This window comes from Stomoxys calcitrans, chromosome 2 (assembly GCF_963082655.1).
Source record: "Stomoxys calcitrans chromosome 2, idStoCalc2.1, whole genome shotgun sequence".
NCBI lineage: Eukaryota > Metazoa > Arthropoda > Insecta > Diptera > Muscidae > Stomoxys > Stomoxys calcitrans.
Genome location: NC_081553.1, coordinates 9807851 through 9830830, shown reverse-complemented (window position 1 = coordinate 9830830; position 22980 = coordinate 9807851). Strand labels below are relative to the sequence as shown.

General features: G+C 33.8%; 1 protein-coding gene across 39 annotated transcripts in view; it reads left to right on the top strand.

The window, feature by feature from the left end:
• The window catches only part of LOC106083984 (calcium-activated potassium channel slowpoke), a 223715-nt gene that overhangs the window by 118488 nt on the left and 82247 nt on the right, over nt 1–22980 (top strand). For 6 of the 39 annotated variants that reach the window (XM_013247410.2, XM_059362223.1, XM_013247359.2 and 3 more), the window contains exon 8: nt 469–560. The exons of the other annotated variants lie outside the window; for them this stretch is intronic. In XM_013247410.2, coding sequence (XP_013102864.1) covers nt 469–560 — 92 coding nt within the window. The remainder of the gene's footprint in view (nt 1–468; nt 561–22980) is intronic. 39 annotated transcript variants of the gene reach the window in all.

The following is a 22980-nucleotide window of genomic DNA, read 5'->3' as shown; positions in this document are numbered from 1 at the left end:
TTGGATAATGTCTATTATTTCCTTACAATAAAGATGAAGAAAAAGTATTAAACATATATATTTACCATATATATATAAAACTACATAATCGCGCAGCGCAAAATGAACAAAAGGTATTTGCACATATACACTACTACACAAACGTTAAAAACTAATATTGGCATGGTTGTAGCAAGAAAATTAGGTTTTATCTACAAAAGAAAAAGGAGCAAATTAAGAGGTTTATTTCTCTCACCCACCAAAAATAGGCAACTCGAAGAGCAGCTTCTCCACAATCTCCCCTATGACCGTATTACTAAGAAACAAAATGGTTTACTAAATTATAGCGGAAGAAGAAACTTCTTTGAAATAAAAAAAAAAAAAACAAACAAATCTATTAAAAAAAAAAAAACATAAAATTACATATTCGGCTTGAAACAAACAAAATTTTATTAAAATTTTATTGATAATCCGTATAATTGAAAACAGGCGATTTTTGCAAGTTGTATACCAGAGATTATAGACTTGATTGGAACAAGAGCCAAATATGGGGGCACATTAAAAAATGAAAAGGGTCGAAGGTGAGAATCTCTATAATATTAAATTAAACCAAACAAAATAAAAAAACAAAAATACAAAAATAGTTTTTTAACAAAAATCATAAAAATTTTAATAAACAAAGTGCTTTTAACTGCAAAGCATACGCTTATGGTTTAAGAAAACTAACAGTTTTCCCTAAAACCTTTCAGTTTGTTTCTTTTGATTTAAGTAAGATATAATTTTTATGATTTTTTTAAAAAAAAACAAAAGAAAATAAACACCAAATCAAAATGAAATTTCTAAAAGATTTAAAGTAAATCAATATATTTTGCTATAAAAGAGATTAAAGATTAAGATATAATGTTTGAAAAACCAAATAATTTGAAAGAAATTAAAATTTTTTCGTTTCCAAAAAAATTTAAATTTTAATTTTTCGTCTCATACTCAACACTAAGCATCAACTACAAAATTAAGAAGGAGAAGAGATTTCCTTCAATTGGAGAGTATAGTTTTGGAAAAACATTTAAAATCATCAAATTTACAAGAAATGAAATTTTATTTTGATTTTTGTTTGATTAATACAAAACAGAAAAAAGAAGAAAACAAACCACTAAAACATGCTACATAAAGACATAATACCACATACTTACATGGCCAAAATAGTCTAACACCGAAACCTGAACATCATTGAACCAACCAACCAACCAACTAAACAACCACATCTCACCAAGGCTCCGAGGAACATTTGTTATATTTTTGTGATAACTGACACGCATGGAGAACCCAACTAAAACAAACCTTATAATTAGCAAACATACAACAACAAACATTACTTCGTTTTTGTGTTTAGTTTCCCCTCTTTCCGTTTCCTTGTTTCACTAACACTTGGCATGGCAGATGGAAGGAAATGTATTGCCGACGAACTTTGGCTGCAATGGGCACATATTTCCTTTCATTTCCGGCGGCCGCGTGCCAAAGAAAGAGAATTAGCAAAATCTGTGTATTGCTTTTTCAATGTACACCCCCCTTATTTCGACCCACCCTCTCTCTCTCTCTCTCTCGCTGTCATCTTTTTCTTCAACTCCTTTTCGAACTCTCCCCCTTTTCTGGTAATTTTTGTTGTTTTCTAAAACTCTCATCTTGTCAATGACTTTCTTTTATTGTCTAACTATGGATTCGATTAAACGTACATAGTTCCATATCCCAATAGTCGATGATATTATGTTTTTCCATTCAATCTTACAAACAAATCTAATGTCTCATGTTGCACGCTTTGTGTTATATTGTATTTGTTTGAGTAACAATTGATTACAGAATATTGGCAACGAATCGAACAACAACCGAAAATTTTGACAATATCCCCAAATTCATTACCACAAATATTTTGTTATATTCTCTTTATTTGAACCGATTGGCATTAACAAAAACATATAAATCCCATAAGTATATATAACTTTATTCGTATATAAATATCTATAATCATTGTGCAGTAACTTATATATAACATTCCATGATATTAACAAAAAAAAAACATCAAAAAAGAAATACAACATTATTGAAAATAATTAATTGACGTTTGGTGTTTATTGTGTTCTTGAATTAAGTAATACAGTCGTAATGTATTAATCTACCTCTTTCTTAATTAGACATTCATGTTTTAATTTTCCTTTCCAAAAAAACAATTGAAACTATAAATCCCTTCCAAAATTGTTCTTCTTCATTTGCCAAAAAATTTAATAAATTTAAATATGTAGCTCTTATTGCCGAAAATTATATCTTTTAAAAATTTGTAACTGTTAGCATAAGCTGAGAAGTCAGAATATATGTTATGTAGCAAGACATTGTCAAATAATATTTTCATTTCATGTCCTTTGGCTGATTACTTGCAAAGCAAATTCTTCGTGGATCAATATTACAGCTACTCCGTAGATGAATATTAAAGAAAAAATACTAAAAGAGATGCAATTTTGTTAGACACCTGGCATTAAGTGAGTGAAGTTAAGATTTTGAGACACCACGAGACACCACGCTTATTTAAACCAACTATTTTTTAATTGAATAAAAACAACAACCCATCGTGCGACCAGTCTACCCTTTTCTTCGTTATTGCTGTTGTAAATATCTCCACAATAACAGAGTTTTTAACACAACTCGCCCACTTACAATACTTTTACATTGACCACTAAATCCGGATTCATGGTATTTTCGAATTTTTTTTTTCGCGTAACCAGGGGATGTCCCCTATATATGCAGTGCGTTGCGTTGGTTTGGTCCTGATTGCCAACGCAATGCTACGGTTGGAGGGGGAAGAGAGGGAGTAGTGTTTACTGATATTCGTCTTAAATTTCTGAAGGTCAATGTCGGTGGGAAAGACATTAGCCGGAAGTCGATTCCACATTCGAATGGATCGGGCGCAAAATAAATTCTCTCGGTAATGCGTAGTTCGGTCGACTAGCCAACTAGCCCTTGAACACACGCCATGAAAATAACGGTAGAGCAATACAACGCTACCCACATTCCGATGATGTTCAAGAGAAGCAATAGAGTTGGATACCCTGCTGTCCCCAATCAACACCAACGCTCTCCGTTAAACACGGTCAAGTAGCTCCAAGGATGATTTTTGAGCTCCTGCCCATAAATGAGAGTTATATTCCATCCTCGGCCTCATGTAGGTAGTATAGATATTGAGAAGATCAGAAGAGGTGAAATATTTCTTGCAACGCTTGAGAAAGCCCAAACAATTGAATGCTTCTTTCGACACTTCGAATACGTGTTTTGACCAACGGACATCACATTGTATCTTCATGTCCAGAATGTCAAGAGCATCTGATTGCTCAATATCTATATCGTCGAAAGATATCTACGATTGAAGTGGGTCAGTGAATCGCTTGTGAGACAAGAAACAGCACTGCGTCTTCTGTGCGTTAAAGTCTACTCTGTTCATTCTACCACTCGGAAATAGCCAACAAACACTGGGAGAGCGTCTCATCCATAATGCGCCTCCTGTCCACAATTTCTTGAGGACTGGGCCTATGGTCGAATGAATATGAATGACACAGACTACTGTCACCGGCAAATGAGTAGACTGGATTCGAAGTCTGAGAACCCATCTACAACAACTCGTATAGTGCGATCTGTGCTCGATATAAATCGAACGAAGTTATTACCGACTCCAAAAGCGATAAGCTTTGATAAAAGTGCACCGAGCCAGACCCTATCAAATGCCTTGGAGATATCCAGAGCCACGACCTTATTCTCACCAAACTGGTGGACATAAGGTCTCCCGTAGAGCGATTTCTGCGGAACCCATACTGCTAAAAAGGTTTTCCGCAAAAATAAATCCCATATTTGCAGGATTTATTTTTAAATCCCAAATAAAACCGATTTCACTGCTAAATAATCGATAAAAGTACCAAAATATGCAACTGTTATATGCACATACAAGTATACGCATGAACTCTTGTGTATGTCACTTGAATCCCCAAAAAGGCAGTGAAGGCGGACGGGATTTGTTTCCGGATTTAGTTAAATCCAGATCATAATATGATATCTCTTCATTATAATGCATGCATTATACTATATTTAGTATCAGTACTACTATGAAACTGCTTGTTGTAGCATGGTTAGTTTTATGGAGACTTCTGGTACTTTTGGCCGTTTCTTATGTAGTCGCGATTTTTTCGACAGTGAGACCAAAGATTTCTCTTTTTTTCTATATAAAACCTGCTGGCACAATTTTTAAGCCTTCATAAGGAAAGCTGTACTATTATCTTCCAAGGGGCGCTGGAAATATATCTTTGGTCTGCTCATCCTGTTGATGAAACAAGTGGGAAAATATTTCGCTTTGGTACGTTTTAGTCTCGAGTGACTTTCTATCCATAGACAATCAAATGTCTTGTTTTATCACAGCTTTACTACTGTGCGTCGCCTTTTGATGTTATCATTCAATCGGTCATCTAGCATGCTGGTGTTACCGGCCTTCTACTACGATACTAGTGCGTAAACTGGATATATTTTAGAAAGGTCTAGCCAACCTAGGTTCAGATTCGGTAATGTTCATTTAGATGATTTATATTTGTCATATGAGCTGTAACTTTATGTATATATATGAAGACAAAGTTATATATAACATTCCATATGTAAGTAAGACACGAATAGAGCGCGATATAATCAGCATGTATTTGTCATATGTATTGTAGTTCTTTTATCCACATGTGTCTACATGTAGGAAAGGTTAGGTTTGGTTAAGTAAGAGTTGCAGTCTTTTACAGACTCATTTAAGGTGCTATTACACGATATGTGCGTTACATATGTGCTGTCACTTTCTGTACTCATACGACATTCCTTATGAACGTCAAATATAAATAGAGAGCGCTATAATCGGTTTTTATTCTCGAATGTAGAGCTTTTTTACAGACATGTGTCTACATGTATGTATGATGAAATGAGAGCTCGGTTAAATCGAAAGATTTGCATATTTATTTTTAAATCCATTTTTCATATTAAATTTTTCGTATGTATCACACGAAGTTTTCAACTTTCAGCGATTCTAGCTTTGAAAATAAATATGTCAATACATAGCACTTTTAGACAATTTTAGGTCTATTGTGATGCCACAGAAGTGATAGACCAAGGCCTCTGTTGGGAATCGAATTAATGACCTCCGCAACTTTTAATAAAATAAAACAGAATATATATTTATTCCACATTTCGGGTTTCATATTAAATGTTTCATTGGAGTCAGACGATGTGTACAACTTTCAAGACTTGCTAAATTTTACATATCATATGACAAACTCATATCGCGGGATATCACCTTATGCGATGGCCCTAAAAACGTTTGCGGTTAGGGGGGTCTGTTTGTAATTCTTTGGTTGGCATAAGCAGGGCCGACATCAAAAATACATGATCATAAACCGGAAATAGTGAACAGCTTGGTAATTTCAATAAAATAATGACTTCTGGACAAATGGCGATTATACAAAAGACCCCATTGTCCCCAATGAACTGTCAAATTTTCTCAACTGGTTCCATACTTATGGCAATTATATTGAAACTAAATTATTGGACTTGAAGTTAGAGGCACTGAAAACTCCCTTTTATTCTGAAGCAAGTTCAAACTGATGGAGAACAAATCAAATCCTTAATGGTTTATTTTAGAGTCCATAAACATAGCAGACGAACTGACTGAATACTTTCGAGTAAAGAAAATTTAATTGAAAATAAAGATTGGATCCACTTTACCACTTTGTCAGATAACAAATAATTTTTAAGAAAACTCAAGACTCACATTAATATTTTGTTTCAATTGTTAAACTTAATTAATCAAGGCTCGATAATTGATATACATTAATGGTTATTTTAACATATCCTTGCCAAAGAAGAAAAAACATCAACTCAACTTAAATTACTTATATTACCAAATTTTTTGACTATTTATTTATTAAACTACTATGGCGTATATTTTTGAACATTGTCACATTTTTGTTTTAGCAAAAGAAAAAAAAAAGCAATAATGAAGTGCTACAACGTTGCCATAAATGCAATACAACTTTACAGGCAAAACATTAACTTTACAGTTGAGGCAAACAAGTAATTATCCTCCAATAAGTCGAAAATTATAGGACTTTTAATTAATTTAATGATCAATGGAACCAATGCTGTCTTTGAGTGTTACAATGTTCTTGCCTCCTAAAATTGTTTAAAATTCTGACTTAAAAATTTTTGAACTATGAACTCACAAAAGCGAAAGCGAAATTAGATCTAAAAATTACCTTAATAATATAATCCAATTTGCTATGTTTCGTAATCTTTATGTATAACTTTTTTTTAAAATAATTTTCGGCAAAAATGGCTACAAGATAGGAATAAAACAGGACAAAAAAGCTTATTCAAAAAGTTTAACCCATTTTAGATAACTACCCCTTCTTGTGGTGTAATTGCTTTGAAACTTCACATGTAAGAAACTTTCGGTTCGGTGTTTTGTATCTTGAGAAATCGGGGTTGGAAAAAAGATAGTACAGACACTATATTTAATATCAAAAAAAAAAAATTGAAAAGATATCTTCTGGTAGACATTGGAATGTACTAAAATTAATATTGTTGCATACTTCTCTTTGTTCATCAAAATATAAAAGTTGTACAAATGGGAAATTTTTTTCCAAAAAAAAAATAATTTCTCTTGGCTAATTTTACGAAAAATTATAATAAAAATACCAAAGGCAACTTTTTGCGAAATTTATTTTTTGTATATCATTCACAACAATACGTATGTATATAGATTCAGAACAATACGTAAAAATGGTTTTTTAAATATAAGTTAGAAACATACATATAAATGTTCGCCAAGTCACTAATGCGAAGACGCTACACTTGTCGAAAATGGGTTAATTAAGTACTGTTCTGCAATCCTGAGGTTGCCCTCAGCATAAGTAAATTAAATGCTTGTTTTTACCTTTCAAATTCGTGTTGAACTGTTTTTTTTTTTCATTTTCTTATGTTTCCCCTTGTTTTTCTCCCTACTTCATTTCAACTAATTTTTCTACCTTCTAATTGTTGAACTAAATGTCTATAAACTTAAACTTAAAAAAAAGAAAACACACACACAAACACTACATGAAAACTATCTTAACTATAAATTTCTTCTCTATTATTCTATATTATACAGCAATTCTTAAATTAACTTGTGACTGTGTTGTAGATATTGGTATTGGTATATGGTAATACTTTCATAAAAAAAATATATATAAAGATTATTAAACCTTACAAATAGTTTGTGTAAACATGTGAAAAAAAACAAACAAAAAATTATTAATTCGTTTTTTTTTAATTGTTTAGTACTTCTTCATTTATAATGTTCTTCTTATTTAGTAAAAAGGTTTTCAGTTGTTCTATTGATTTGTTTGAATTCTTGAACTCTTTGTTCTAAAAGTGTATTACTTATGAAATTAATTTGTATACTTTTGAGTTGAGTTACAAGAAAAACATAAGCAAACTACTACAAATTAAAACTGTCCTTGATGAACGATGAACCATAAACAAATGCAAAACAAAAGAAAAGCGTGAAGGTGGAAAAAATCAACCCAACGAATATACATCCAACTCCAATCATTGAAATGTGTAAACGCGGTACAGTTTCCTCTGACAAAATAAAAACCGAAAAAACACCAACAGCTAGGTCCCCATGAAAACAAAGCCTGCTATAGGATATGAAGTAACAACAACTCCACCTCCTACTGACACTGATAACATTTAATTGAGTTTGAGTTTAAATATAAAGATTTTCAGTTGACAGATTCTAGTAGGTATTGTAACTAATTAAGGAGCAAGCACCAAGTGTTACAACTATACAGCACCTAAAGTTTAAGTTAAAAACCTAGAATTCGTACTGCGTTAAACCTAAAACATAGTAATTTTGCTAATAGAACAAATAATACCTTTAAGAGTTGAAAGCAGGACCTCTTACATAGGATTTCTTTCATATTGAGTTTTGTCCTTGTTTGAATCTTATACTTAACTTACATACATTCATACATCTTCTAGATAATGCAGTATTACTAATGTAATCTCTTTTTCTTCATCACCTTTTGATAAGATATTTGTGTTACTACAATTTTCCAATGGTTAAAGAAAAATATCAATTTAATTAGATTAACTTAATAAATGAAAAGAAATGCGTGGCCAGGCATATTGTACAATTTTTGTAATTTGCAAAATAATGTTACAATCTGCTTTACATCAATCCTCTTTTTTTCCAATATTGTAACTACATATCGTACTTATCAGACAGCATTATACTTTGCAACAACAACAAAAATTTAAAACAAATAGTTTGTTTCTAGTAGTTTTGTTCATAGCTCATGTTTCAAAGATATCTGCCAAAAAAAGCAGATTATATATAAACATATCATATATCAATTTTTAGCTCAAGTAAGTTCTCATTAAATGCAAAAAACAAAAAGAAAACACCGAATACTCGTGTATGATAAAACAAAGTTCACCCATTACAGTTTTGAACAAGAAAAACGAAAGAAATCATTTAGAACCATTTAGTGAAATCACTATCAGCCCACAACTAGTGCTAACATCACCATCACCACCGCCACTACTACAACGACTACCACCATTCATTCACCATCTCTTAATCTAATCTCTCAAAAACACTCTTCCTTAAATCATCCATTAAAGAAAAGGAATATACGAAAATGTTCATATCGTCGTATACATTTCACCATTTAGTAGTAGGCTTTGATATTAAGTTTGTTCAAATCTTTAGTTTGTTGAGCGTTGGTTCTTTGTTCTTTTGCACGATAAACTTATCACGCGCGCTCCAAAAGTTCGCGCCCAACTTGTACGCCAGAAGAATATGCATGAAGGATGCATCGAAGTTTGTTTGACCATTGTAGTTGTAAATATATATATTTTTTTTGTTTTTGCCAAGAAAATACGAAAACCTACAGTTGTAATCACCTATCTACACACAAATAAAACATGTAAATCTTACTTGCATGATGATAATCATTAAGCGTTTTTCGAAAAACAATGGATTTTAGTAAAAAAAATCACAATAAAGGTAATGCTAAAAAACTTTAGGAGTATTCACAATTCTGAAGAGATGGGCATATAAAATGTCTCTTTTAGTACAGCCTTAATGTCACTATTCCGAAGAGAAGTAAAAGGGAGCACTATTTCTTTTCGTCCTTCGTCCTGATGAGTATAGTACACTCATAGAAAAATGTCAGCCGATAACAACAAACACTGTCTGCGGACCCATCGCTATTTCAACAATACATCTGCTGTGAGAGCTGAAATATTAGCTGAAACTGTGTGCTACTTTATTGCGATGGAACTCTAAGGAGGCATATTTAAATAAAATTTTTACAAATTTTATGCAAATCAGGTAACGATGTAAACTGAGATTTGGTCTTTATTTAATTAATTGTAAATCTATTTCAGCGATTGTTCTGACCAAAAAATAACGTAGTTCACAAAATGTATTGTGGACTGGAAGCCCATTAAGTGCGCTTAGGTGTATGTCCATAATGGCATGGGGCTGATTAGTATCTGCACCCTCTTTTCAACCTAACATAAGCAAACCTAACCTATCTACTTACAATATCATATTTCAAAGCTTCCACTTGGGATAGCGCATTTTTAAAGATCCGCAGGTCCTTCCTGTGTCTATCTCAATTTGAGGGCAAAAAGTGTACTCTACTATCAAAGATATTATTATTCATATATTATTTTTAATTCCTTTCATTTGTGTACAATATGTTCTCATTCAATAAGTTCCCAATTTTTAAAAGACTTCAACAAACTCAACGAATTATTCAATTCAATTCAATTCAATTCAATTCAATTCAATTCAATTCAATTCAATTCAATTCAATTCAATTCAATTCAATTCAATTCAATTCAATTCAATTCAATTCAATTCAATTCAATTCAATTCAATTCAATTCAATTCAATTCAATTCAATTCAATTCAATTCAATTCAATTCAATTCAATTCAATTCAATTCAATTCAATTCAATTCAATTCAATTCAATTCAATTCAATTCAATTCAATTCAATTCAATTCAATTCAATTCAATTCAATTCAATTCAATTCAATTCAATTCAATTCAATTCAATTCAATTCAATTCAATTCAATTCAATTCAATTCAATTCAATTCAATTCAATTCAATTCAATTCAATTCAATTCAATTCAATTCAATTCAATTCAATTCAATTCAATTCAATTCAATTCAATTCAATTCAATTCAATTCAATTCAATTCAATTCAATTCAATTCAATTCAATTCAATTCAATTCAATTCAATTCAATTCAATTCAATTCAATTCAATTCAATTCAATTCAATTCAATTCAATTCAATTCAATTCAATTCAATTCAATTCAATTCAATTCAATTCAATTCAATTCAATTCAATTCAATTCAATTCAATTCAATTCAATTCAATTCAATTCAATTCAATTCAATTCAATTCAATTCAATTCAATTCAATTCAATTCAATTCAATTCAATTCAATTCAATTAATTTCATTTCGGGACAAAAATATTTTGTTGAAGTACCTAACGCCTAGTCGTCAAATACATAAATTTGGGCAACAAATCATGAAATGTTCCAATGTTTCTGCTTTCCCAAGGTTACACAGATAACATCTTTGTCCATTATCTGTAGTCCTGTATTTATTAGAATTCAACCAAAGAAGATCTTCTCTAGTTTTCAATATTAAGGTTATTTGTTTTTGGCCGTAATAATCATTGCAGTAAAGTGGGCCAGCCCGGAAGTCAAGGTAGTTAAAGATGCGTTTTTCACTTCGCGCAGTATGTTGCATATATTCAATATAGGCCCTGCTTATTATTTCCGTCAAAAGTTTTTGTACTGCAGCCTTATTAAATTTTACACTACTGCTCGGTATATTATACTCTGTTAGTTGATAAGAAAAGTTCTTGAAACAGCCTAAATTTTTATCTGAGAGTTTCACGGCAAGTATATGTGGTATGACTCTCTAGATCAAAAATGCAAAATTTAAAGCGGCTAACTTTACTCCTTTGAAAGTTAGCGTGTTTTCGACAGACAGACTGACGGACGGACATGGCTAGATCGACTTAAAATGCCATGACGATCAAGAATATATATACTTTATGGGATCTAAGTGAAATATATTTCGGGGAGTTACATACAGAATGACGAAATTAGTATACCCCCATCCTATGGTGGAGGGTATAAAAAACACTTAAAAAATTCTTGCGTGCTAATATTTTACTTACTTGATCGTTTACCACAGAAAAGAAATACTATACTAAAACAGATCTCATATTGTACTTACTGAGTCAAGCATATGGGAACTTAGCATTTTCAAGTTCCCGCCCCTGATGCAACTGTTTTAAATGTGTTTCGCAGTAGAAATCTACCATCCAAGTTCTTTACGTACAAATTCAGTGTTCAATATTTTCAATAACTGATCTTGAACGCATATACTACAAAAAGAAGTAGAGAAAAAACAGATCAACAAAGAACAAAAATTTTCAATTGTTATGCTCTGAAATATGTAACGTTCAAAAAACTTTCCTGTAATTAGATAAAGATATTTTGTTATGGTTTTCACAAATATTTTGAAAGCAGAACAGAGTAACCAGCTTAAGTTCCACATAGTCATCTGTCGTTTTGATATTCAACTAAAAGTTTAAGAAGGGTACCAAAACGCACTGTTTCAAATTTCATCAAAATCGGATGAAAAATGCTCCTTTTATAAGCTCAATACTCTATATCGGGAGATCGGTTATTCGATCGATATTCCACAAAAAGGTTTAAAGGGGTACCAAAACGCACCGTTTCAACTTTCATCCAAATCGGATGAGACACGCTCCTTTTATTTGCTCAATACTCTATATCGGGAAATCGGTCTATATGGCAGCTATATCCAAATATGGTCTGAACATGACGATATTCAACAAAAAAGTTAAGAGGGGTAGCAGAACTCGCTGTGCCAAATTTTATTGAAATCGGATGAAATATGCTCCTTTTATAGGCTCATTACACTATATCGGGAGATCGGTCTATATGGCAGCTATATCTGAATATGGTCCGACCAGCACCACATTTGACAGGAATGGGTATGGATCTGCCAGAACACATTGTGCCAAATTTCGTCGAATTCGAGTAATAAATGAATCTTTTATGGCCTCGAAACCATATATCGGGAGATCCGGCGGTCGGTCTAAGGGCAGCTATATCCAAATATGGTCCGATCTGATCACACTTCACAGAAATGGGTAGGGGTCTACTAGAATCCACTGTGCCAAATTTTATTGAAATCGGATGAAAAATTACCAATTTATTGCCTCAAGACTTTAAGTCCGGAGATCGGTCTATATACATACAAAGAATACGAAATCATCCAAAATTTTTTTTGGAAATTATTTGTATGCCCAAGTTACCAAATATTTATATATATATAAAATATAAATATATATATATAAAAAATATATGTGTATATATATTTTATAATATATTTATAATATATTAATATATCTTTTATTATATATATATATATTTATATATATGTATATATATATACATATATATATATATATATATATATATATATATATATATATATATATATATATATATATATATATATATATATATATATATATATATATATATATATATATAACAATTATTGTCATGGTACAATTAAGGGGTAACGTCATTAACGCAACACTAAAAATCTACCCCCAATGAAACTGCCTTAAGTGTCATTATAACACTGGTTTGTTGCTGTTTTTAGAAAAAGTCGCATCTGTTCGCATGATCTCAGCTGTTCCCATGATCTTACCTTATAAGTGCATCCGGGATCATTCCATTGTAATGCTTACGTTTTTGTTCGGCTTGTCGTTCAACAAATTCTTCGTTTAAAATGAGATGCACAAACCGAAATCAGTTTTTTTTTTCGTTGGCAGGCCGAACGAACGCCTACGTTTGACGTCGAAAAACAGGCTATTAAACTTTTATCTCTCTCTTTATTTGTAAAATGCAAAATCGCTCATAAATATTTTATAAAGAGCGACACCACTGTATAGAGAGAAGGCTGAATACCTTACAAATGTCTCCAGCATTTATTAATGGATGACAAATTATTACTGATTGCGCGATTCGAGCTAATTTTTTTTTCTGATAAATTACTTTTTTTGATAAATTACTTTGTTGTCTTGTTGCCGAGATATCGGTTTTTTTGGGAACAATGTTAGTGCTCAGAAAAGAAGTTTATATAATATTGTGCAAGCCAAATAGAGTGATAGGCTGTATATGTATAGGAACTATATTAGGTTAAGGACCGATTAATATCATATTTAGGAGAGATATTGGACGACATATACTTGTATGCTCTCATATTTCAGCCTAATCGGATTAGTATTGAGCCCTCTAGGGGCTTAATAACTACAATCGGGCGATCGATTTATACGAGAGCTACATCAGGTAATGGACCGATTCACGCCATAATTGACACATATGTATGTTGGAGGAGATTATAGCCAAATCATATAATAAAAGCGCCCTCTAGGGACTCAAGGAGTTAAATAGATAGATGGGTTTAAATGAGTTGTATCAAAATCTATAGCGATATGGTCCATTTTCAATCTCCTCTCCAATCAATAAGAAGTACCTTTGCAAAATTCGATTCGATTCGTTCGACTTCAGTTGTGATATCGGCAGACAGACGGAAGGACATGGCAAGTTTAGGCTAGGTTAGGTTTAAGTGGCAGTCTGCCACCAGACTCACTTTAGACGTTTTCATCCATAGTGATACCACAGAACAGAATAAGGAAGATGCCTTCTAGTTCCTACCGTTGAACCATCCAGATCGCTTTAAAAAGCCCAATAACTTGGAAATGTTCACATCCGCTAAATCAAACAGGTTCTTAAAGAAATGAGAACCTAAAGTGGAACTCCTAACTGAAAGTGCGGGACAAACACACAGAAGGTGTTCTATAGTTTCTTCTTCCTCGATGTTTTCAAAGAAATGAAAAACTAAAGTGGAACTCTCTCTAACTGCTAGTGCAGAACACAAACACACATAAGGTTTTCTATAGTCTTTTCTTCCTCAATGTTCCTACAGCTTCTGCAAATGTCATTGCTGGCAACCTTCAGTCTTTCTGCATGTTTTCCGATTAGACAATGACCTGTCATGACGGACACCATGACTGAGACGTCTGTTCCTAAAGTGGAACTCCTAACTGAAAGTGCGGGACAAACACACAGAAGGTGTTCTATAGTTTCTTCTTCCTCGATGTTTTCAAAGAAATGAAAAACTAAAGTGGAACTCTCTCTAACTGCTAGTGCAGAACACACACACGTAAGGTTTTCTATAGTCTTTTCTTCCTCAATGTTCCTACAGCTTCTGCAAATGTCATTGCTGGCAACCTTCAGTCTGTCTGCATGTTTTCCGATTAGACAATGACCTGTCATGACGGACACCATGACTGAGACGTCTGTTCTAGCCAAAGACAGTAATGCAGTAGACCTCTTCAAGTCTAGATTAGGCCACATAGTTTTGGAATGCTCATAGCCCCCTCTTTGTGACCATCTATCATTCGTTGTCCTTCGGGCCTGGTCCGGAAAACTTAGCTTACATGTCGCTAGAGGCATGCCCTCGGATTCCAGTATCCCTGAAATGAGTAGGTTAGTTCCTAGACTCGCAAGCTCATCCGCTTTACAATTCCCTGGGATATCTCTGTGGCCCGGCACCCAGAACAGGTGGATTTTGAATTATTCAGCCAACTCGTTGAGAGATCTGCGGGAGTCGAGGGCATTTTTTGTGATCAGAAATACGTTCTCCAGGGATTTAATCGCCTGACATTATATCTTAGCCATTCTACCACTTCCTTAATTGCAAGGATCAAAATATTGGATTTGAAGTTCAATTTCCTGTCCAGCAAAACTCCCAGGTATTTTGCGCTTTCTGTAAATGGAACATTCTCTCCACCCAAGAAGACAGATTCCACTGTAGGCAACTTGTATCTACTGCTGAAATGAACTACTTCTGTCTTGCACGGATTTATACCTAGACCACTTTCGGTAGCCCACTATGCTGTTGCATGTAGAGCTTCCTGAAGTATATTTTTTAGAGTGCTGGGAAACTTTCCCCTAACCGCAATTGCCACGTCATCAGCATACGCGACTACAGGACATGGCTAGATCGACTTGGAATATCAAGACGATAAAGAACTTTATAGGGTATGCTAATTTTGCCCATGAAGATTCCACTAAGGAACAGTGACAAACTTCCCACATAGCAATGAGTGCAGTCCGATTCAAATTTAAGTTCAACGATAAGGGGCCTCTTTTTTATAGACGAGTCCGAACGGCGTGCCGCAGTGCGACACCTCTTAGAGAGAAGTTTTACATGGCATAGTACCTCACAAATGTTGCCAGCATTAGGAGGGGAAAACCACCGCTGAAAGTTTTTACTGATGGTCTCGCCAGGATTAGAACCCAGTAGGGTCGCAGATTGATATTTCGAGGTGTTGCAGACGAAATGACTCGATTCGTTGCCCCCATCCTACGATGGCAACTTTTAAAATAGCACACATTTTTGAAACTTTGGGAAAATAAAAAAAAAATTGTTTTGGTTTTTATTGCAGCTTAAAAATATTATTAACAAAACAAAAAATAAATCAACCATTTCCTGAAAGGTTAATACCGATTTTCAAAAAAACGATAAAAGTGAATACTCCAAAATTTCTTTACCGCATACCATAAATTGTGATTTTTTTCTACTTTTTTCTGCACAATACCCTCTTTTTGTAAATTTTGCAAAATTGCCCATAAATGTGATTGATGTTGTTATAAGTGTGTATTTTCATTTGATGTGATGATGCATAGCAAAGAATGAAAACAAACAAAAAATAAATAAAAGTAATGATAATAATGTACTAAATTGTCGATTGATGATGTTGCATTAAATCGATAAGCAAAGTAATCGAAATCATCCATGAATGAATGTTTTTATGGGGTAGCAGACTAAAATATCTTAAAAATATTTTTATCATATATCCATACTTATTTCTACATTTACTTTTTTATTTAGAGTTTCATTTTAGTTATACTACAGACAAATTTTTGTTTGCATCTTGATCGCATCTATAAACTCTATCACTGTCTTTCCTACTCTCCCCTTGATTATATCTACATAGTACTGCGCTCCTTGAATATGCTTCTAGATATTCTGATTTCTTCATTTTTTGCTTTTGTTTTACTCTCAATTTTTGCGCATTATTAACTTGTTATTGATTTTTTTTTCTTGCTTTTGTTTTCATTTTTATTTTATTCTTCTTTAACTGTTTTATTTTTTTTTATCTTTTTGCTTTGATTTTTCGTTTTCCATTGGGTTGTGTTGTTATCTCTATGTAAACAAATAAAAATACAAAGTACATGTGTGCCAAAGTGCTATTATTATTTAATTACACTTTATTACATGATAATAATGATGATGATGATGATTATTATTATTTTTCTGTAAAAATAATTTATTATGCCATTTAAAAAAAAATCAAAAACACTCCAGACATACCAACTTTTTTCAAAAATCCAAACCAAAACCAACAGTAATGCCCCCTTCTCACACAAAAACCTACACACAAATACACATGCATATTTAATCAGCTTTTGTTATTAATCAATTTACATTTGAAAACATAAACACCTCGATGTCATATGTCACAAAATATTTGTTGCTCAATGGAATTCATAAGAGGATATTTTTAATACACACTATTGATATTAAAAAAATATTTATAATAATGTTTTTGGGTTTTTAAATGTGGAAATAATGAACTAACAAAAAGTTTGTTTCCTTTACATACATCTGTACTGCTATTCTATTACTTATAACGAAAATTGTGTGGTTAAAATTTTCGATAAAAACTATGCTTTTGCTACTTTGGTAACACTATCCCAAAAAAAATCGATAATCCATAGAATAATACAAGATACATTAATTTACAGGTAGTGGCAGTTGCCCAACAACATACTATACACTAGTGCAACTCTGATTTTGTAGTTCGCGCCATTTCTTGTTGTTTGTGTGTGTATGGTTCTTAACTATAATACAGACACACAGCCAATACTCGTTGACAGATAGTGCACTTCGCGAGAAAAAATTGTACTCAGTTGTGTACGGTACACTAACTGGTAATTATGCCATGGAATAATAAACCGTTTTTCTGGTAGGGGTTGGGATTCTGTTTTGCTTCCGGAACAGTCGCTGAAATTTTTAATTGTTTCACAAGCGAAATTTAATCTTTTGTTTTGGTTTCCATACTAAAAGACCTTATTTTTATTTGCACTTATTGTTTTATATTTAAATAAAACTAGAAAAATATTAAACGAACCATTGAAACCAGTAAAACTAACAAAGATGATTTCGGCAATGGTTTCAAGCGTTGCCAATATAAATTAGTTTGATATTTTCTTCCTATAACCAGAGTACCACTTTTTCGCCTATTTTTCTTTCGCCGGTCTTTTTTTTAATGGAGTTTGACAATATTCCGCGTAAAATGCTGAACTGAATACCCTGCTGAAGTTCTTCTTATTTTAATTTAAAAACATAAGAAATTTACACATTGTTTTAGGAAAAATGCCACTCAAGTCGTGTGAAAATCTTGCAGAATTTATTTTTCATACTGCAAAAAGCACACTTATTGATTGATTATGCATTCGTATCCGAAATGTTTTAGAACAAGTAAGAGCGTGCTAAATTCGGCCGGGCCGAATCTTATATACCCTCCACAATGGATCGCATTTGTCGAGTTCTTTGCGTGGTATCTGTTTTTAGGCACACAAGGAATAATGCATAAGACCTGTTATGCTATTGGAGCTATATCAAGTTATAGTCCGATTCGGACCATAAATGAATTGAAATTTGTATGGGAGCTGTATCAAGCTATTGATCGATTCAGACCATACAAGACACGTATGTTGAAGGTCATGAGAGAAGCCGTTGTACAAAATTTCTACCAAATCGGATGATAATTGCGCCCTCCAAAGGCTCAAGAAGTCGAGATCCCAGATCGGTTTATATGGCAGCTATATCAGGTTATGTTTCGATTTGCGCCATACGTGGCACATTTATTGGAAGTCATAACAAAACACCTCATTCAATATTTCAGCCAAATCGGATGAGAATTGCGTGCTCTATTGCCTCAAGAAGTAAAGATCCAAGATCGGTTTATATGACAGCTGTGCCAGATTATGAACCGATTTGAATTATACTTTGCACTCTTGTTGGAAATGATACCAAAACACTACGTGCAAAAAAAAATTTCAGCCAAATCGGACGAGAATTGTGCCCTCTAGAGGCTCAAGAAGTCATAACTCAAGATCGGTTTATATGGCAGCTATATCAAAACATGGACCGATTTAGCCCGTTTCCAATCCCAAAAAAACAATCCGCCGAACTTAATAATTTTTTGACTTTGACGTTTGAAAACAGACGACATTCTGTATTGCCGCATGTGAAAAAAAGTATTTTAACTTTTCCGTCGTCAAAGCAAAGCTCGAAATTAAACTCACCACATCTATTTTGTTTCGGCCTTTAGTCCATTTTAGTTTGCCGTTGAGCAATGCAGATATTAATCCGATAAACAAATATAAACGAAGAAAAAATTTCGCACTTCCGAATATGTTATAAGTTTTCATTTAGTTCTTGTGTCATTTTTATGTTGGGCTCTTAGTAGCACCAGGAATTAGATTCGGCGATAAAAAGACGACAATAGGTTAGCTTAAGGTTAGGTTTAAGTGGCAGTCTGCCATCAGACTCACTTAGACGTTTTCGTCCATTGTGATACCACAGGAACGGAAGAAGGAAGATGCCTTCTAGTTCCTACCGTTGAACAAACCAGATCGCTTTAAAAAGCCCAGTAACAGGTTCTCAAAGAATCGAGAACTTAAAGTGGAACTCCTTCTAACTGCTAGTGCGGGACACACACACGGAAGGTATTCTATAGTCTCTTCTTCTTCGACGTACTCATAGCTTCTGTAAAAGTCGTTGCTGGCAACCTTCAGTCTGTCAGCATGTTTTCCATTAGACAGTGACCTGTCAAGACGGATACAATGATTGAGACGTCTGCCAATGACAGCAAAGCAGTGGACCTCTTAAAGTCTAGTTGAGACCACATAGTTTTGGAATCCTCACAGCCCCCTCCTTGTGACCATCTATCATTCCTTGGCCTTCGGGCCTGGTCCTGAAAACTTAGCTTACATGTCGCTAGAGGCATACCCACAGATTCCAGTGTCCCTGGAGTATGTAGGGCAGATCAGGTGAATTTTGAACTGTTCAGTCATCTCGTTGAGAGATCTGCGACAGTTGTTGTGTTCAGAAATACGTTCCCCAGGGGTTTAATGGCTGTCTGAGAAGATATTTATGCCAATCGTCGTAATGGCGTTAGATCTTAGCCAATCCACCACTTCCTTAATTGCAAGAATCTCTGCTTGATGCACACTGCAGTAGTCGGGTAACCTCTTCGATATGACCAGTTCTAGAACTTTAGAGTACACCCCAAAGCCCACCTGGTCGTTTAGTTTGAAACCATCCCTATAGAAGTCTATGTAACTTCTGTTACCAGGGACGTCGTAGTTCCAATCGTAATTTTTATCACAAAGCGGCTCAGGTAGGGTGTAATCAACACTACCTGGAACATCGGATATTGTATCAAGGATAAAAAGTGTCCGTAGCCGCCACATGACCAATGAGAAAGCTCCCTTAACCTCACGGCAGTGGTCGCTGCAATTTGGGTAGCCACAATGTCCAGAAGCATAAGATGCAGCATTAAATTCAATACATCAGATGGTGTCGCCCACAGTGCGGCTGTGATGCACAAACAAGCCATCCTTTCGATCCGGTTATGTACTAAGCAGTAGGTGGATTTTTGAGGCGTCATCCACCAGACCACAACACCATATAGCATAATAGGTCTGACAACTGCAGTATATACCCAATGCATAAAGCGTGGACTAAATCCCCAACTTTTACCAATGGCTCTCTTGCAGGTGTATTGGGAAAGAGTGGCCTTTCTTGCCCTTTCCAAAATGTTCGATTTGAAGTTCAGTTTCCTGTCCAGCAAAACATCCAGGTATTTTGCGCTTTCTGTAAATGGAACATTCTCTCCACCCAAGGAGACAGGTTCCACTGTAGGCAACTTGTATCTCCTGCTAAAAAGAACTACTTCTGTCTTGCACTGATTTATACCCAGATCACTTTCGGTAGCCCACTTTGCTGTTGCACATAGAGCTTCCAGAAGTATATCTATTAGAGTGCTGGGAAAATTTCCCCTAACCGCAATTGCCACGTCATCAGCATACGCGACCACTTTTACGCCTTTTCCTTCCAGAGACAATAATATATTGTTAAAGGCTATATTCCAAAGTAGAGGGGACAGTACACCTCCTTGAGGAGTTCCTCTGCTGACCCATCTTTTTAGATCCCAAGTCTGCCGTTACGCATCGTTTTGTAAGTTATTAATAAACTTTCTTACGGTAGAGTTGATGCCTAGAAACTCCAATTCCTTTATGATTGACGTCGGTTTTACATTATTGAAAGCACCCTCAATGTCAAGAAATGCTACCATTGTATGTTCCTTAACAGCGAGAGAACCCTCTATGTAGCCGACTAGGTCGTGAAGGGCTGTTTCAGTGGATTTGCCTTTACTATATGCATGCTGCTGCCGCGACAGGCGATCTCCAGGGATCCCCCCATGCCCTAAGATATATTTCTATCAACCTCTCAAGAGTCTTCAGCATAAAGGATGACAGACCAATAGGACGAAAATCTTTCGCCTTCGTGTGGTAGGATTTTTCTGCTTTCGGAATGAAGGTATATATGACATTCTGATACAAGTAGAGTATTTCTCCCTAAGCCAGGGAACCAGTCTATCAGACACTGCTTGTAATTCAACCGGTGATACATCATCAGGGCATGACGACTTCAAGGAGTCGGAACTTCTTATCGGCCACAGAATTTTCGGCGCAAAGACGACAATATTACTACTAGTTTTCGCCCATGGTGTTTTTTACTAAACATATGCCAGTACCAAACTAGTTTGCCAACTTAGTTCACTTAGTTAGTTCTTTTCGTTAACGGACCAGTTCTGCATTTTAACTCAGTAGTCTCCGTTGGTATATTTTGCAAAATGTGTATTGGACGTACAAATGGTGTTGGCCTTAGGCCACGATTATATTATGAAATAAAATCATTTTTTGATCCCTACCAATTTTATAATTTGTTGCCACACCAAACTAAATTACAAAATGCCATAAAAACTGAATGTTAAAAAAACTGTATGTAAATTTGCGATTTATCTCCAGAAACCCGATTTGTTAATATAGTTCAATATTCGAATTAGTTGAGGCAAATAAAATGTGACTACTGAGCTTACGAACGAAAAGAAACGTCTGATGAAATGATGTACTAGTTCAGTTGGGGGATATCATATATCTCTATACAAAACAAGCGAGAAAATCCTCATGAGTTTTAAACGAAATAGCCTAAAGCCGTTTTTGTCCTCAATTATTTCCTCATACGAAATTGTCGTTGCCATACGAAATGCATTGAACCATACTAAGCGAAATTTTGAGTTTCGATACCGTTACCTTTCTTTGCATAACAGGGTGACATAATAGGCATTGGAGAATGTTTTCTTGCAACTGTGAATGAAAATATATGTTTTATTAGTTTCATGCACCCTTAAATAAAGTTATTTGCAAATAACAACGGTTTATTTTAGAATATTTTTGTACTTTATTAGTAAAAAATTATTAAAAATCGAACAAAATAATGAATGAATTATTGGCGCCATCTTGTGGTGTTTACAACTATTTTCCAGTGGAGACATAAATGTCTTGGCTGCATTGTCCTAACGATAAGTCTTAACCGGCAGATGGGTGCCAGTTAGTGACTTATAGTTCTGATAAATGCAAACAGATGGTAATATACAATCAGCTGTTTTTTATTTACCGCGTGTTCGCGTACTTATCCAGTAACAATTTAACCTTCAGCAGAAATTTGCAACCTCTCATTTATGTCTCCAAAATTTTTTCGGTCTCACGCTCTGCGTAATTTTGCCATATTATCTAAATCACCGAGTAAAGCTGAGTATTCTGTTCAGCTTTTCAGGCGGAATGCTGTCAAACACCATATAAAAAAATCATCGGCAAAACTCTGGAGGAAAATAGGCGAAAAAGTAGTACTCTGTTATAATGAGGAAAATGGCAAAAATAAATTTTTGTGGCAACGCATTGTTGCCAATTGTTCGTTTTTTTTTTTTTTTTATTTTATTTATTTGGGAAAATATAATAATGAAACCATAAGTGCAGATAAAAAACGTCTTTTGGTATGAAAATAAAAACAAAACATAACTGCCAAAATTTGAAACTAAACAATAATCAGTATTTCAATAATCAGTATTTTATACAATACAGTTTATATTATATTATATATATATATTTTATACAATACAGTTAACAATAAAAAATCCCATATTTTTCCTTAACATTCAAAGAAAAAATTCATCACAAAAATCTCTAAAGAATACCATTGAACAACAAAGTATCGTCTACCATTAAACGAAATACATACATGAATGTGTACAAAAACGCCTACATACCTACTTCAAAGAAAAACATTATTAAACAATAGAAAAACTGTTTTAAATAAATCATTTTATGCTCATTAATGCTTTTAACAAAACTAAAAATGCATTAAAATTTTTTTTTTTTTCATACACACACTTTCATCTAGCTATAAGTTTTTATGTTTATTCCTATTATTCTCAAATATATATTAAAAAATAAATATCTAAAACCATTTCAAGATATTAATTCAATATATTTTCTACTCCACCATTACATTGCAAAATGTGATACTTCTTAAAACAAATCAACATATATAA